We start from the raw sequence: 17,732 nt of genomic DNA, 5'->3' as shown, positions 1-17,732 counted from the left end.
CTCTTTCTGGCGCAAAGTGGACCAAAAACAAACGAGAGACAGACTCGCGACAGAAAAGCCGATCAGCTGATTTAAGCAGTTTCACGATTGAAGTAGCAGCCGGAGAGCGAGAGGCAGTCGCTTGTTAAGCTTAACGCAGGAATGCTTTACAAACATTCAGAGATGGACTTACACACTTGCTTTACTTCTCTCGGGGATAACTTTGTCGGAGATGAAATGCCAGGTTGCTAGCGAAGCTCCACATGCTATCCAGACCACCGACAGGTCCTGCATGCCACAGCTGCTCTATCACGTGATGCATACGTTCTGAGGTGAGTTACGGCGTGTTGCAAGTTTTGTGAGGTGCTTTCGTGATATTTAATGGATCGGATTACATTTTTTATTTTTCTCCGATATCCGATCCAGTAATTTAGGTCAGTATCGGACCGATACCGATACGTAATATCGGATCGGTCCATCTCTAATTAAAAGATCACTAACAAAAAGTCCTCTCTCAGTCTACTTTCAACCAAAAGGCAAATAACTAAACCACATGAACATCTAATAAAAGATATAAACATTGAAACACTGATCCAACATTATTCTTGATTGATGGATCATTTGATTTTACACTTTTACCTGAATGTGGCTCCTTTTTTTGAAAAAACTTCCTTATATCCATTATGAACCTGGCTGTCTCTCTGTACACAAACACACACTCACACAACAGGAGTTATAAGGTTAATGGGCATTCAGTCAGTTAGCTAGTTAGTATCCATTTCAAAGAGGACAGTGGTAACCAACAGTAGGCTGCGGACAATTTAAAGTTTTAGATTTTAAATAGGCTGTATACATTTTAATGGGAGCAACAGGACGATCAAAAGTTGCTGAATTTACTACAGAGCAGGACGGATTGTAAGGTAGCAAACATTGTTGGAAAACACGTTTTCAACACTGCAGGTTACCTGGTGTAATGCTTTTCAGCTAAAAAGAAACATGGTCTGACTCCTACCGAACTATATAAGAGTAACTGAAGGTTAAATGCAGCTAACATGTCCTGTTTTAAGTCAGGCACTTACACCTCCGCTCCGCTGCGTCTCAGCCACCATCTCTGGCAGCAAGAGTGCTAGAGCCAGAGTAGGGGAGAGGCGAGCTGGAACAAACCATTTTGGGAGGGGGGTTATCTACACTTTAGTTGTTAAAATGTTACGTCTCATGTATGCTTTTTATATTTTTAGTAGTGTGTCACACAAATAGCAAATATTGTCAAAAAAAGTAAGAAATCTTTGGGGGTGCTTTGATTCATTTTGGGGGTGCTTAAGCACCCCCAAAAATGGGCTAAAATCGCCCCTGTATCAAAGTGACTTATATATCATGTTTAACCTGAGTAGTGAAAGACTGCGATGGTTTGAAGATGATGTGTTGGTCGGCTCAGATATTTGAAGTTTACACAGCTACATTCTCACCTGAAAATATGTTAAAAGTTTTTTTGCGACCCAGAAAGAGAAATAAGAGTGTTGAAATAAAAAGAGAAAATGCTCTCAATTATGGAGACAGTCAAATGGTTCATTTATGTTTGATGTGTGCTTTACATTTGTGTGGCTGTTAATAAAGTTAGCGCGCTCTAGGGGGCGTATGCGTTCATCAAAATGGCCGAAGGCTGATGTGTGTTTATTCCTCCCTAAATATCGTCGGTGAAGTTTGCCATGCACGTCGGATTTTCCTGCGCATTTTCATACCTCTGCCAACAGGTTATGGGCCCAGGAAGCTAAGAAGTTTTCCGAAAGAGTCCATGTGGTTTTGCCACCGAGAGAAAACGCCGTGACGTACTGCACACTCGGTGAGGATTAGCATACCATGCTAGCGCCATGAGCCGACGAGCCGCTGAGTCAAATAGCCGTTGGGCTCGGCTAGTTTTTGATGGAGACGAAAAGAATTACGAACTATGGGAGACGAAATTTTTGGGCCACCTTCGTTTGCAAGGTTTAAGAGACATTATTTTGAAGCAGCCTACCGATGCGGAGGGAGAAGAAGACAGAGCAAAGAATGCAGAGGCCTACGCGGAGCTGATCCAGTTTCTGGATGACAAAAGTTCGTCTCTTGTTATGCGAGAAGCAGCGGATGATGGACGAAAGGCGCTGGGGATTCTAAGAAATTATTATGCCAGTAAAGGAAAGCCTCGTATAATTAGCTTCGCTCCAAAAGTCCAGCAGTGAGAGTGTGACTGAGTATGTGATACGAGCAGAGAGGAATGCTGGAGAAACTTTGAGTGATGGGCTATTGGTAGCAATGGTTTTGAAACCGTTTGCTATCCATGTCACATAAAGTGAAGTTGAAGTGACTTTTGCTGAATTTAAAACTAAACTGCGAAGCTTTGAAGACACAGAGAAAATGCGCGCCACAGCGTCAGATGACAACATCATGAAAGCACGTGCATGACCGAGCGACAATCCCATGTTTGAAAAATCGAATGACCGTGGGGCTGGCAACGCAGACATAGTGTGTTTCAGATGCGGACTAAAAGGACACAAAGCCAGGACGTGTCAGCGCAAGCAGTGGTGTAGCGAGTGTAAAAGCACCATCCATCGGGACTCAACATGCAGACGGAAACGGCGGCAAGACAACGCACGGAAAGTTTCCGAGGAGTCGGGTAGCAAAGACTACGCATTCCGGGTAAGCAGCGAGGATGCAGCGTTCCAGTCAGAGCATGGCATCAACAAAAAGGGTCTGATGGTGGACACAGGGGCAAATTCGCATATTGTCACAGATATAACGAAGTTCAGGAGATTCGACGACAGTTTCCAGCCCAAGTCACACTACGTAGAGTTGGCTGACGGCACTAAGTGCACTGGAGTTGCAGAGCAAAGAGGGGAGGCAGAGTTTTGCTTGATGGACAGCAGGGGGCAGTGCCACAAAACAACCTTGAAACAAGCACTGTACATCCCATCGTATCCACAAGACATCTTCTCTGTGAAAGCAGCTGCCTCAAATGGAGCAACTATGATCTTCAAGCAAGGAAAAGACACCCTGCGACACAAAGACGGTACAAGGTTCCCAATATATGAGTACAACAGACTGTACTACCTGCAAACAGTAAACACTGAAGGTAAAGACCAGTGTAAGGGTTGCTATGACATGCAAACATGGCATGAAATTCTTGGTCACTGTAATTATAATGACATTCAGAAATTACAGGGTGTTGTTGATGGTATGGCAATCAAAGGAAAAACAGACAAATCTGTCTTGCATTGTGAAGTGTGCACACAGGGAAAGTTTGTTCAAACTAGAAACAGGGACCCTGATGCACGAGCCAAAACCGCCTTAGAGCTGGTACACACAGATCTAGCTGGTCCAGTAGACCCAGAGTCCAGAGATGGATATAGATTTGCACTATCATTCACTGATGACTATTCCAGTGCAGTGTTTGTGTATTTTCTGAAAAATAAGAGTGACACAGCAAAAGCGACACAGACGTTTTTGGCTGATACAGCCCCGTATGGGCAGGTTAAATGTATCAGGTCTGACAATGGAACAGAGTTTATGGGAAATGAGTATCAGGCACTCCTTAGCAAAAATGGAATCAGGCATGAGACCTCAGCACCATACTCACCACACCAAAATGGTACTGCAGAACGCAATTGGCGTACTCTTTTTGATATGGCCAGGTGTATGTTAATAGAGAAACAGTTACCTAAAGAGTTGTGGACTTACGCAGTGCAAACAGCAGCTGTAGTGAGGAATAGATGTTTTAACAGACGCACAGAACAGACACCATATTTAATGCTGACAGGAAGAAGGCCAAACCTTTCCAGGATGCAGACATTTGGGTCAGTGTGTTATGCCTACAGGCAGAACAAGAGAAAACTAGACTCAAGGTGTGAGAAAGGAATTTTTGTTGGATATGACAAGAACAGTCCAGCTTATATGGTCTACTACCCAAACAGTGGGAAAGTACAGAAGCATAGACTGGTGAAGTTTGAGACTAAAACAAGAGTAGAGAGACAAACACAGACTGACAAGGTGCCAGATGATGAGGGTGACTTTGAGACACCAAACAGGTTCACCAAGACCAGAGAACAGACTGATGTGAGTATAGAACACACAGATACTCAGGAACAGATCCCAGTAAGCATGTCTGAGATGAGCAGCCACTCACAGGAGAATGAACTCGACTGCGAGGCTGCAAGGTATCCTTCCAGAGTGAGAAAGAGGCCTGGGTATTTAAGTTAATATGTTACTGATAAGGAGGATTGTGATCAAGTACTTACAAAAGTGGTTATGCTGATACTTTGCTATCATTATTTTCATCTACCTCTGATTTGGCTGTACCTGACGACTGTTCTCTCTGTTCGGTTGATGGTTGTGCTAATATCCTGTTATCTGTTTGTTCTTTTATTCTTGATTCTGTTGCTCCCATCAAAATGAAGCGCCCTAGAACCTACTCTCATTGATACTACACGTGCCTTACGACGTGTCTGTCGCCGTGATGAGAGGAGGTGGAAAAAAGATAAACTTCAGGTTTCTTATGATATGTTACGGACCAGCCGCTCACAGTTTCAAACTGCTGCTAGAATGGCTAAGGCATCTTTTCTTTCCAAAGTCATTTTGGCTAATGGTCACAACCCCCGTATGCTATTTAAAATTTTTAATTCTGTTGTTAATCCCTGTCCTGATATGCCTTTACTGTATTCACAAGCTCTTTGTGAGCGTTTTCAAATTCTTTTTTTAGATAAGGTTTCATCCCTTAAGCTTTCCTCTTCGTCTGCCTCTTATCCTGTCTTTTCCTCTGAGTGTAATTCAACTTTTCATCAATTTGAGCCCGTGTCGCTTTCGACTCTGAAGCAGCTGGTTGATCAACTGAAAAACACCAATGCTGTGTTTGATATTCTCCCATCACGCATTGTTAAGGGCTGCTTTGATGTAATTGGACCGAGCATTCTATTCTTAATGAATTTTTCTCTACTCTCTGGATCTGTCCCACTGGCCTTTAAGCATGCTGTAGTCCAGCCTATTCTGAAAAAAAAAAGAATCTTGATTGTTATGATCTTTTGAACTATCGACCAATCTCTAAGCTTCCGTTTCATTCCAAGATCCTGGAGTGACTAGTTCTCTCTCAGCTTCAGGCGTACTTAGACGCGAACAACATTGCAGAGAAATTTAAGTCTGCTTTTAAGCCACGGCACAGCACTGAAACGGCCTTGCTTAGAGTTCTCAATGACCTATTTTTAAGCACTGACTCTGGACGCTCTGTGGTCCTGGTTTTATTGGACCTTTCCTCTGCTTTTGATATGGTTGATCATAACATTCTTCAACTAAGACTTGAGCATACTGTGGGTATAAGAGGCACTGCCCTCAACTGGTTTAAATCTTATCTTGCTGACAGGTCTTTTTCGGTTAATTTGGGCAACTTCTCATCTTCCTCGGTACCTGTACGCTGTGGTGTGCCTCAAGGATCTGTATTAGGCCCTATTCTCTTTTCGCTATATCTGCTCCCTCTTGGAGCAATTTTTGAGAAGTATAATATTGCCTTTCATTGCTATGCTGATGATATACAGATTTATTTTGAGATTACTGACGATCTTGCTATGTCTTTTCACTATTTTCGTGAATGCATGCGTGAGGTTAAAGGTTGGTTCAAGAGTAATTCTCTTGTCCTGAATGAAAAGAAAACGGAGATCATGGTGTTTTGATAGTAAAATCCCCCACGACCAACTGTGTGCTGCTCTGATGCCTTTTGCTAGCTCTCCTTCTGATTATGCCAGTAATTTGGGCATACTACTGGATAGCTCGCTTAAATTTGACAAGCAAGTGTCTGCTGTTGTGAGGTCTAGTTTTAATCAGCTGCGCCTCATTTCTAAGGCAAAGCGCTATATTCCGCACATTGACCTGGAAAAACTCATTCACGCATTCGTGACTTCCAGGTTGGACTACTGCAACTCTCTTTACATTGGCCTTTCCTCCACCCTTCTCGTTAGATTGCAGACTGTCCAGAATGCGGCGGCACGCCTTTTGACAGGTAGCAGGAAGTTTTCTTCCATCACTCCTGTTCTTGCTGGCTTGCACTGGCTTCCAATTAAATACCGTATTCAATTTAAAATATTACTTTTCACCTACAAAACCATTAATAATTTGGCGCCAAGCTACCTCAATGAGCTTCTCAGGTTACTCACTCCTGTCAGAGCACTTAGATCTGCTACCCAAATTCTTCTGGAGCAACCTCGTTCTCGGCTGAAGTCTCACGGGGACTGCGCGTTTGCTGTAGCTGCCCCGGTCTTATGGAACAACCTTCCTGTTGCTATCCGGGCGTCTGACTCTATGCCACTGTTTAAATCACGGCTGAAGACTTACTTGTTTAATCTTGCCTTTCCACCTAGTTAACACTTGGTGTGCATTGGTACATTTTTATCCGTCATGCTTGTGAACTACTTTTATATCTTATGGTTGTCAAGGTTTTTATAATTGACATGTGCCAGGTCCTTTCTCTTTTCCCTCCCATCTCCCTTTTCCTATTATTTTTGTCAAGCACCTTGGTATACCCTTGGTTTTTTAGTGTGCTTTATAAATAAAGTTTATTATTTATTATTAAACATGGATTATTGTTACAGAGCAATGTGTAACATTCCCCAAACATTCAAGGAAGCAATAACTTCATCTAACTCAGAGAAATGGGTCAGTGCAATGGATGAAGAGATGCAATCACTAAGTGAAAATGACACATTTACCTTAACCACTTTGCCTGAGGGTAAGAAGACAGTGATCATTGCTGCTAGTGATGAAAGTGAACCAACTGTTGTGAAGAAAATGCTTGCAGCAGAGTGATAACTGTGTAAAAATGTCACAAAAACAATATGTGGAAAAAATACTTGAAAAATTCAACATGCAGGATTGTAAAGAAAGACAGACACCTTGTGAGCAAAAACTGAACTATGCTGATGATGCAGAAAGGATGAGTGATGTCAAAAGGTACAAAGAGGCAGTTGGTAGTCTGATCTATTTGGCTACATGCACAAGACCAGACTTAAGTTTTATAGTCAGTAAACTTTCACAGTACTTTACTGAGCCAACTGAAGACCAATGGACTACAGTAAAACATGTACTGAGGTATCTGAAAGGGACAACCGAGAAAGAACTGTGTTACAGGAAATGTGACAACAAAGAACTGAGGTTGTGGGCATACAGCGATGCTGATTGGGTAGCTGATGTAACAGGCAGACGGAGTATTATTGCATAAGCTTGTCTGTAGATGGTCCTTTAATCTCATGGAAAACCAAAAGACAACCTACTGTTGCATTATCTACCTGTGAAGCTGAGTACATGGCTTTAGCTGCAACCCTACAAGAAGTTTTGTACCTAATGCAACCGTTACAAGAGATGTAAACATGTTGACATAAAGTACCACTTTGTGAGGTCAACTGTGAGTGCAGGAAAAATAACTCTGGATTATTGTTCAACAGAAGAGATGGTTGCAGATGTAATGACAAAACCTGCAACAAAAGTTAAGTTGTTCAAGTTTGAGAAGTTTATGTTTGGGCATTAACATGGTATACGGAGATGTATACAATACTGAGGAAGAAACCTTTTGTTTGTTGTTTTTTGTTTACTTAGGAGCATCATAATATGAGAGCAAGTGGGGGTGTTGAAATGAGCAGAGAAAATGCTCTCAATTATGGAGACAGTCAAATGGTTCATTTATGTTTGATGTGTGCTTTACATTTGTGTGGCTGTTAATAAAGTTAGCGCTCTCTAGGGGGCGTATGCGTTCATCAAAATGGCCGAAGGCTGATGTGTGTTTATTCCTCTCTAAATATCGTCAAGTAATGACAATACAGTTTGTTGTGCTAATTTTACATGGGATCTTGCCTTTTCAAGTGATGTTAAACATTAAATTAGGAACATGTTAATGTGATTAAACAATGAAATCATCTATAAATAGGAAAAAAAAAACATCTTAAAAAAACGGTAATATTCCGGCAGCTGGGGTGCCAAAATACTACCGTAAAATAACAGAAAATAACTTTCTCATGAAAATACAGTCATTTTCAGTAATGAAAATAGAGTTTGTTGCGCTAATTTTACATGGGATTCTGCCTTTTCCAAGTGCTTTTAGACATTAAATTAGGAACATTTTAACGTGATCAAACAATGAAATTACCTATAAACAAGGTCAATGAATGTGGCAATATGAATCATAATACGTAAATGTACAGAAATATACATGTAACCCATGTGAAATACAGGGCTGCAAAATCCCTTTTTGTAATCTAAGGCTATAGCCTGTTATTGTCACAAGGGGGCGCTGTGATGCAGTCTTGTGTTCTGACGACCTTGTGTCTAGTGCACAGGAAGTATTACCTCTCTCTTCCTGTGAGATCTTCCCTCTGATGGCGGTCAAGTACGTGTCGGAGCGCATGGAAAAAGTATCTTGGTATGCAATACTGCAACCCGGTTAATGAGACCAGATTGTTTTACGTATAAATGCTAATAAGGTACTCTTTTATTAGGCCCCGAACTCTGACCACAAAGGGAATAACGTCTGTCAAGTTATTTGTGTCTGAAAATCCCGGTGAGTCACGTGCTTTCGTTAGCTACCTGTTAAGTTAGATAATGTATTTCACTAGCCGATTCAGCTCAGAAACCTTTGAACAAAAACCAATCGGGAGCTATGAGAATCTGGCGTGTTGTTTTCACTTCTCCTGTTGTTCTTTACAGTGTGTTATAAGTGTTGAATGCTTTGAGCTAAACGATGCCGATGCTAGATGCGATGCTAGCTGCTAATAGCTGTTAGCCACCCCACCCCGCTGAAGCCATATTCCGATCGGGGAGGTATTCAAGTAGAAGCAATAGCTCTGTTTATATTAGAATGGTTATGTCTTAATAGATATGAGCATATTTCAAGTTTAATAGTATTTGCACTGAATTAAGTTACATTTGCTTGTAAGCCTTAAGGATGAATGTCGCTTTCATTGCTATGACTGTTTACATTACAGTTTAAGCTGCTGATGTTCTTTGTTGTGATGTAATTTTGATAAAATTGTTGATACTGGTACAAACAAGTTACTGTAACTCTTGTAACTTGGTAAAGCTAAAGGGAATGCCATTTGTGATTAATACATTTGGAAAAGAAGTTAATGAGCTCATGTTAAGAACACAAAATGGGAAAAGAAATTGATTGTTCTGCACTGTTTGTGTAGATTGGTTTTTTTTGAACTACTAGAAGAATTCTGGAGAACCACTGACGGCGAGAACAGCCCAAATGAGATCCTGGATGATCGTGAAATGGTGTGGCCAGCCATGCGATCGGATTGTGGGATTTGCCTGAGAAACTGATTCAAGCAACCCTGGATTACAGATAAGCCCTATGCACTACTTTTCCTACCCGGATAATAGGGTTTGCACACTGACAATTCCCCCTACAGTACACCTGTTTGGGTTTTCAACGACTTTAAAGGACAATTCAGACTGGACAATTCAAACTTCACAACAGGAACACTTTAATCTGTTTCATTCATTCCCAAGAGCTCTGATACTGTTCAGTATAAATCTTCCATTTAAATGTCTTTATTTTGTTTTGTTTTACATGTATTCACCTTTAAAATGCACTATTAGTGTGCAATTTGGGTTATTGTGTTGTATATGTATATAAATGGTACTGAGGCAATAAAGGTCCCAGTTATTCACTTCCAAGCCAACTCCTTTTGTGAGTCCCCAAAACAAAACCTCCTCCTGAACCTAGTAAGATGTCTAGGGTCTCTATTTGAAGTGAGAGTGTACTGGTCCTGAGTAGAGGCGCTACACAAAACGTGGCGAGCCAGCCAGGAGGTTTAATTCCTTTTATTTTGGAAGTTGAGCAACTGGTGCTTTCATGCCTTTTGGGTCAAATCATTACAATTGTCCATGACATTCTGGGTTGGAGCAATAAGACAACATGGATGTAATCCAAAGTGAAGGTGTCAAAGTACCTAACTCTGTCCTAGTAGGAGGGTTAACAGGCGATGAGGTTGACAATGAGGTTATTGATTACTTAGGGCAGTTTGGTTCTATTGGAAGAGTAATCAAAGTAACTAGCACAGAGGCACAGTTTAAAAACACAGCCATTGTGGAGTTCCAATCAGGTGAACCAGTCCAGTTCCTTAAGGATAGCTTGCCTTGCAAAAGACAAAGCCGTAACCCAAGTGTTGTCCATCATATCCAGCTTCTGTCTGCGCTGTATGCTGCAGACAGGGGTTCATGTTTAACCCATTCTTACCTAACTGAACTGAAAGGGCTTGCTAAACTGAGTGGTGCAGATTTTGAGAAGGTTTTACTAGCTGAGCTGGCCAGAATGAAGAAGTCCACTGAGAGTGATCCCGCAGTTGGGCCAAATGTAACAGTGCCTAATCAGAATCTGCAGCTCACTAGTGACACAGACCAAGATGAACCAGCCATCATAGAGCATCAAAGTCCTCTTAAACTGGGCAGTGATTTAACCCACTTGCCTGAGCATGACTCTCACTCATCCTCTCCAAGTGTAGAAGTGACTCCCTCGCACAGAAAAACCACTATCTACTTACCACCTGAACAGCTCACTACACCTGAAGTACAGAGAGTAGTAGTTGAGCATGTCATTAAGAACAATGAAATGCCTTCTCAAGGTCATGCAAAGCTCAGGCCCTTCTCGGGGAAAACCCCTTGCTCTACTTTCGAAGCTGATTATGATACGTGGCGCAACAATGTTGAATTCCACCTCATAGATTGTACCATATCTGACAAACATATGGTAAGGAAAATAGTTGAGAGCCTTCTTCCACCAGCTGCTAACATTGTAAAGCACCTTGGTCATAACGCTTCTCCCCATGACTATCTCAGCCTTCTTGACTCAGCGTATGGTACTGTTGATGATGGGGATGAGCTTTTTGCCAAATTCCTGAGCACAAACCAGAACTCAGGTGAAAAGCCTTCTGCCTATTTACAGCGGTTGCAGATAACCCTGAGTAAAGTCATTAAAAGAGGTGGCATCACTACAAATGATTCAGATCGCCAACTGCTTAAACAGTTTTGTAGAGGTTGCTGGAACAACAGCTTGATCACAACCTTGCAGCTTGAGCAGAAGAAGGACAAGCCACCTTCATTTCCAGAGTTGCTCCTCATGCTACGTACTGAGGAGGACCGGCAAGCGGCAAAGTCCAGCCGAATGAAACAGCACTTAGGCATTTCTAAACCTAAGGCACATTTGAACTCCCTTGAAGTAGGAGAGTATGTCACTGATGATACAGACGTATCAGCTGTTAATGATAGGCTAGTGCCTTTTGATGCACATAAGTTAGAAAGGAAACTTGCAAAGCTACAAGCCCAAGTGGCTTCACTGAAAGCATCAGCTATTGACAGTTCAAGCCAGAACTCTGACAAGCCAAATAAGAAAACCAAACCTAAGTTCAAGATTCTTCCTAAAGAGAAATCTGACCCAAGTGAGACTAAGCCCACTAAGAAGCCACGCCCATGGTACTGCTTCAGGTGCGGCGAGGATGGTCATATTGCTCCCTCTTGCAGCAATGAACCAAACCCTGAACTAGTTGAAATGAAACGTAAGGAGTTCAACCAAAAAACTACAAGTCTGGGAGGAACAGAATATGTCAGCTTTAAACTAAAATCAGTTTCTGGGGAGGGACTACCAGGAACTGAAAGTAATCATGAACGTCCCAAACCGGAACCTCAGAGCAAAGTATCTTCTCTCTCTCGTGCAGCACGACCCCAGATTAGGTTACCCAAGGGACTTGTAGGACAGAAATGTACAGCAAATGTTACCGTGTCGGGAGTCAATTGCAGTTGTCTCCTTGACACTGGGTCTCAAGTGACCACAGTGTCCGCTTCATTTTACAACACCAATCTTTCAGAACATCCCATTCAGCCTATCAGTGGCCTGGATGTTGAGGCTGCTAGTGGCCAAAATGTTCCTTACTTGGGATACATACCCATCAGCCTTAAGTTTCCAAAAAGCTTTATTGAAACTGAGCCTGAGGTTTCTAGCCTTGCTTTAGTAGTACCTGACTTACGCTCTAACTGTGACTTGCCTGTGCTGATTGGGACAAATGCACTTGATGTTCTGTACGACGAATATTGTCAAGGTAAAGATCCCAATGATTTGTCGTCGGTCTATGGCTACAGGCAGATCCTCCGTACACTCAAGGTCAGGAGAGAGATAAACCTAGCCGGAAACGATGGCTTTGTAACTCTTAAGGGCAAGGTGCAACACGTAGTACCAGCTCAAGGGAGGGTCCTCCTTGAAGGCTGTGTCAGATCCAGCAGTGCTGGTGAATGTGCCATTGTTGAACAGCCAACGACATCCACCTTACCAGGGGGGATTTTTGTGGAGTGCTGTCTTGTCACTTTGCCCAAGAAGCATCCTCATAGGTTACCTATATGGGTGAGAAATGAAACTGAGCATGACGTAACACTGCCTTCTAGATGTGTCATTGCAGAGCTCCATAGTCCTGCAAAGATATATGACGAATCACCCATTTCAACCAAAAAGGATGACACTGTGAAATGTTGTAATGTTACTGCACAGCCAGTTGATGAACCTGCTCACCCAGATTTGACATTTGACTTTGGCAATTCTCCCCTCCCGCAGGAGTGGAAAGAGAGGGTTACCCAGCGTCTAAGTGCCTATGCTGATGTTTTTGCCCAGCATGATTTGGATCTTGGACATGTATCTAAAGTCAAACATCACATAAACTTAAAGGACGAAGCACCCTTTAAGCAAAAGTCCAGGCCAATCCACCCAAATGATTATGAAGCTGTGAGGAAGCACTTGCAAGCACTCCTTGATGCAGGAGTAATCCGTGAATCAGAGTCCCCTTATGCTTCACCGATTGTGGTGGTTAAAAAGAAGAATGGAGAGGTCCGTCTTTGTATTGATTATCGTAAGCTCAATGCGTTAACAATACGAGATGCGTACGCACTTCCAAACCTTGAAGAGGCTTTCTCAGCCCTTGCTGGATCCAAATGGTTTTCAGTAATGGATCTCAAGTCTGGTTATTACCAGATTGAGATGGAGGAATGTGATAAGCCCAAGACAGCTTTTGTGTGCCCCTTGGGATTTTACGAGTTTAACCGTATGCCCCAGGGGATCACCAACGCTCCCAGCACCTTCCAGCGCTTAATGGAACGGTGTATGGGCAGCCTCAATCTGAAAGAAGTTCTGGTGTTCATAGATGACATCATCGTGTTCTCCAGCACTTTGGAGGAACATGAAACCAGGCTTCTACGTGTCCTTCAGCAACTGAGAGAATATGGGTTGAAACTTTCTCCCAAAAAGTGCTCCTTCTTCCAAAGTTCTGTGCGATACCTAGGACACATCGTGTCTACCAAAGGTGTAGAGACCGATCCTGAGAAGGTCAGAGCTCTCAAAACCTGGCCAAGACCCCAGACGCTCAGTGACCTCAAGTCTTTCCTAGGCTTTGCAGGGTACTATCGACGGTTTGTGAAGGACTATTCAAAAATTGTCAAACCCCTGAATGATCTTACCAAAGGCTACCCACCATACAGGAAGGGCAGAAAGGTGACACCCGGTCCTAGCGGATACTTGAACCCTAAAGAGCCTCTTTCCAGCCGTTGGACACCTGCTTGTCAGGAAGCTTTTGAGGTAATCATAGAGAAACTGACATCAGCTCCAGTGCTTGGATATGCTAACCCAAAATTACCATACGTCCTCCATACTGATGCGAGCACCTCTGGGTTAGGGGCAGCCTTGTATCAAGAACAGGATGGTGAAGTGAGGGTTATTGCCTACGCAAGTAGAGGACTTTCACCCAGTGAAAAGCGGTATCCAGCTCATAAACTGGAATTTCTTGCATTAAAGTGGTCCATTGTAGAGAAGTTCCAAGATTATCTCTACGAGAACACATTCACGGTTTTAACGGACAACAACCCATTGACCTATGTTTTGAAGTCAGCCAAGCTCGATGCTGCCAGCTACCGCTGGTTGGCCGCTCTCTCCACCTTCGACTTTAATATTAAGTATCGTGCTGGTAAGAGCAATCAAGATGCAGATGGCCTCTCTAGGCGGCCACATGATACTGTGGATGATGACTATGCTTCTCTTGAAGAAAAAGAGCGAATGAAACAATTCGCTTCCCATCATCTCTCTTCATCTCCCAACAGACAAGATGTGACAGCTGACACATTCAGTGTCTTGTGCCACCGTCATCTCTTAGGTGAATCTGACAATAGCCTACCTTCTATCACTTTGGTAGAGTCCCTTGCTCTACATACCGATGCGGTGCCAGACGTCTACGCAGATGATGGAACATTAGGTTGTTCTGTCATACCTACCTATAGTGAGGTAGAACTCCAACAGCATCAGAGGTCTGACCCAATTATTGGGTATGTGGTCAACATGTTAGAAAATGGAGGTGAAGCAAATTCCAATCCGAACTCTGCATCCTTAGAGCTTAAACTAATGCTCAAAGAGTGGAAACGTTTGGAACTGAAAAATGGTCTCCTCTACAGAACCCGCAAATCAGGTGAAAATGTCACCTTTCAGCTTGTCGTCCCTGAGTCTTTAAGGTCCACCATTCTCACTTGCCTTCATGACGACATGGGGCATATGGGTTTGGAAAGAACCCTCGACTTGGTTAGGTCAAGATTTTATTGGCCTAAAATGGCAACTGATGTAGAGAGAAAGATTAAGTCTTGCGGACGTTGTGTTAGAAGAAAGACTCTTCCTGAAAGAGCAGCACCTCTTGTGAGTATCCAAACAACCCGTCCCATGGAACTGGTATGCATGGACTATTTATCCTTGGAGCCTGACAGTCACAACACCAAAGACATTCTGGTCATAACTGATCATTTCACCAAATACGCTGTTGCTATGCCAACAAAAGACCAAAAGGCTACAACAGTTGCGAAGTGTCTTTGGGAGCAGTTTCTGGTGCATTATGGTTTTCCTGAGCGCCTGCTTAGTGATCAGGGCAGGGATTTTGAGTCACAACTCATTAAAGAGCTCTGTGCCCTAGCTGGTATCACGAAGGTGCGCACCAGTCCTTATCATCCACGGGGAAACCCAGTTGAACGGTTCAACCGAACTCTTCTTGGCATGTTAGGAACTCTACGAGACAAAGAGAAAACTCATTGGCGCGATTATGTGAAACCACTAACTCATGCCTATAATTGCACCAAGAACGAGACCACTGGGTTTAGCCCATACGAGTTAATGTTTGGTCGCCAGCCGAGGCTTCCCGTGGATATTGCATTCTGCCTGCCAGTTAAAGATGGCTCTCCTACATCTCACTCTCAGTATGTGAGAGCTCTGAAGGCTCGCCTTCAAGAGAGCTATCAGATCGCTGCCAAAAACTCTCAGAAGGTTGCTGAACGGAATAAACGCCGTTTTGACAAAACTGTCAGGGAGTCAACTTTGGAGAAAGGTGATCAAGTGCTAGTGCGGAACCTGCGACTTCGGAATAAACACAAACTTGCAGATAAGTGGGAGTCAACCATGTACAGAGTGGTGGAAAAGATGGTAGACCTACCTGTGTATGTTGTACAGCCTATGAATGGAGATGGTCCTATTCGAACTCTTCACAGGGATCTCTTACTCCCTTGTGGTGACTTATCTGAAGCTGAGGAAGTTGACCAGGTCAAGCCAAAGAGTTGCAGGCCAAGAACGAGGCGCAGTCAGCCTCTGTTACTGGAGGAGCAATCAGAATCTGAAGACGACTCACCTGTCTATCCTAGGCAGTCTTCTGTCATTCCTGGAAAGTTGGTTCAGGTGTTTGAAATCCCGAAGAGACGACAGCAAACCGGAAAAACAGTACCGGAGGGTAGTTGTATACCAGCTACGCCAGCAGACTGTGTAAACCCTCAGCCTCAGAATGAGCCTTGCAGAGGCAGCTCCCCTTTGCTGCCTGCAGAGCCTGTAGGGGTACCTCCTGAAGGAGAGGAGCCAGATGTTGTGGCTGAGCAACACCCTACTGAAGACGATGTAACTTTACCAACTATGACTAATCAAAAATCAGCTGTGGCCGAAGACAGCATTGATGTACCGTCCATTGATGTAGAGGCTCCTATAGCTACGGAAACCATTGATCTGAACCCACAAACCCCTGAGGTAGCTCTGGAGCATAAGGAAACTGTTGACAGTGGAGAAAAAAATGACCATGTTCGTAAGTCAGAAAGGACACGTCGACCACCAAGGCGCTTCCATTATCCTGAGTTGGGAAATCCCTTAATTTCCTTTGCGCAGAGCCTCATAGAGAGCTTTAACCAAGCACTTTATACAATAGGTGACTATGAGAGTTCATCTGTAGACCACAGCGTGACGCATGAAGGGGCTCATGCTGGGTCAAAGGGGGAGGGTGTAACCCATGTGAAATACAGGGCTGCAAAATCCCTTTTTGTAATCTAAGGCTATAGCCTGTTATTGTCACAAGGGGGCGCTGTGATGCAGTCTTGTGTTCTGACGACCTTGTGTCTAGTGCACAGGAAGTATTACCTCTCTCTTCCTGTGAGATCTTCCCTCTGATGGCGGTCAAGTACGTGTCGGAGCGCATGGAAAAAGTATCTTGGTATGCAATACTGCAACCCGGTTAATGAGACCAGATTGTTTTACGTATAAATGCTAATAAGGTACTCTTTTATTAGGCCCCGAACTCTGACCACAAAGGGAATAACGTCTGTCAAGTTATTTGTGTCTGAAAATCCCGGTGAGTCACGTGCTTTCGTTAGCTACCTGTTAAGTTAGATAATGTATTTCACTAGCCGATTCAGCTCAGAAACCTTTGAACAAAAACCAATCGGGAGCTATGAGAATCTGGCGTGTTGTTTTCACTTCTCCTGTTGTTCTTTACAGTGTGTTATAAGTGTTGAATGCTTTGAGCTAAACGATGCTAGCTGCTAATAGCTGTTAGCCACCCCACCCCGCTGAAGCCATATTCCGATCGGGGAGGTATTCAAGTAGAAGCAATAGCTCTGTTTATATTAGAATGGTTATGTCTTAATAGATATGAGCATATTTCAAGTTTAATAGTATTTGCACTGAATTAAGTTACATTTGCTTGTAAGCCTTAAGGATGAATGTCGCTTTCATTGCTATGACTGTTTACATTACAGTTTAAGCTGCTGATGTTCTTTGTTGTGATGTAATTTTGATAAAATTGTTGATACTGGTACAAACAAGTTACTGTAACTCTTGTAACTTGGTAAAGCTAAAGGGAATGCCATTTGTGATTAATACATTTGGAAAAGAAGTTAATGAGCTCATGTTAAGAACACAAAATGGGAAAAGAAATTGATTGTTCTGCACTGTTTGTGTAGATTGGTTTTTTTTGAACTACTAGAAGAATTCTGGAGAACCACTGACGGCGAGAACAGCCCAAATGAGATCCTGGATGATCGTGAAATGGTGTGGCCAGCCATGCGATCGGATTGTGGGATTTGCCTGAGAAACTGATTCAAGCAACCCTGGATTACAGATAAGCCCTATGCACTACTTTTCCTACCCGGATAATAGGGTTTGCACACTGACAATTCCCCCTACAGTACACCTGTTTGGGTTTTCAACGACTTTAAAGGACAATTCAGACTGGACAATTCAAACTTCACAACAGGAACACTTTAATCTGTTTCATTCATTCCCAAGAGCTCTGATACTGTTCAGTATAAATCTTCCATTTAAATGTCTTTATTTTGTTTTGTTTTACATGTATTCACCTTTAAAATGCACTATTAGTGTGCAATTTGGGTTATTGTGTTGTATATGTATATAAATGGTACTGAGG

The 17,732-nt window shown here is 42.9% G+C and overlaps 1 protein-coding gene across 1 annotated transcript; it reads left to right on the top strand.

The window, feature by feature from the left end:
• Positions 1 to 10,300: 10,300 nt before the first annotated feature.
• On the top strand, positions 10,301 to 16,734 carry LOC309707368 (uncharacterized protein; the record flags this gene model as incomplete). The annotated part of the gene is made up of 2 exons (XM_082534680.1): positions 10,301 to 16,520; positions 16,597 to 16,734. The coding sequence occupies one exon, from the start codon at positions 10,301 to 10,303 to the stop codon at positions 16,358 to 16,360; it is 6,060 nt and encodes a 2,019-aa protein (XP_082390806.1). The 3' UTR covers positions 16,361 to 16,520; positions 16,597 to 16,734.
• Between the last annotated feature and the right edge of the window lie 998 nt (positions 16,735 to 17,732).

The sequence above is a fragment of the Aulonocara stuartgranti genome (assembly GCF_965226115.1).
Source record: "Aulonocara stuartgranti genome assembly, chromosome: 5".
Taxonomy (NCBI): Eukaryota; Metazoa; Chordata; class Actinopteri; order Cichliformes; family Cichlidae; genus Aulonocara; species Aulonocara stuartgranti.
This window is presented reverse-complemented; position numbering and strand designations above follow the sequence as displayed.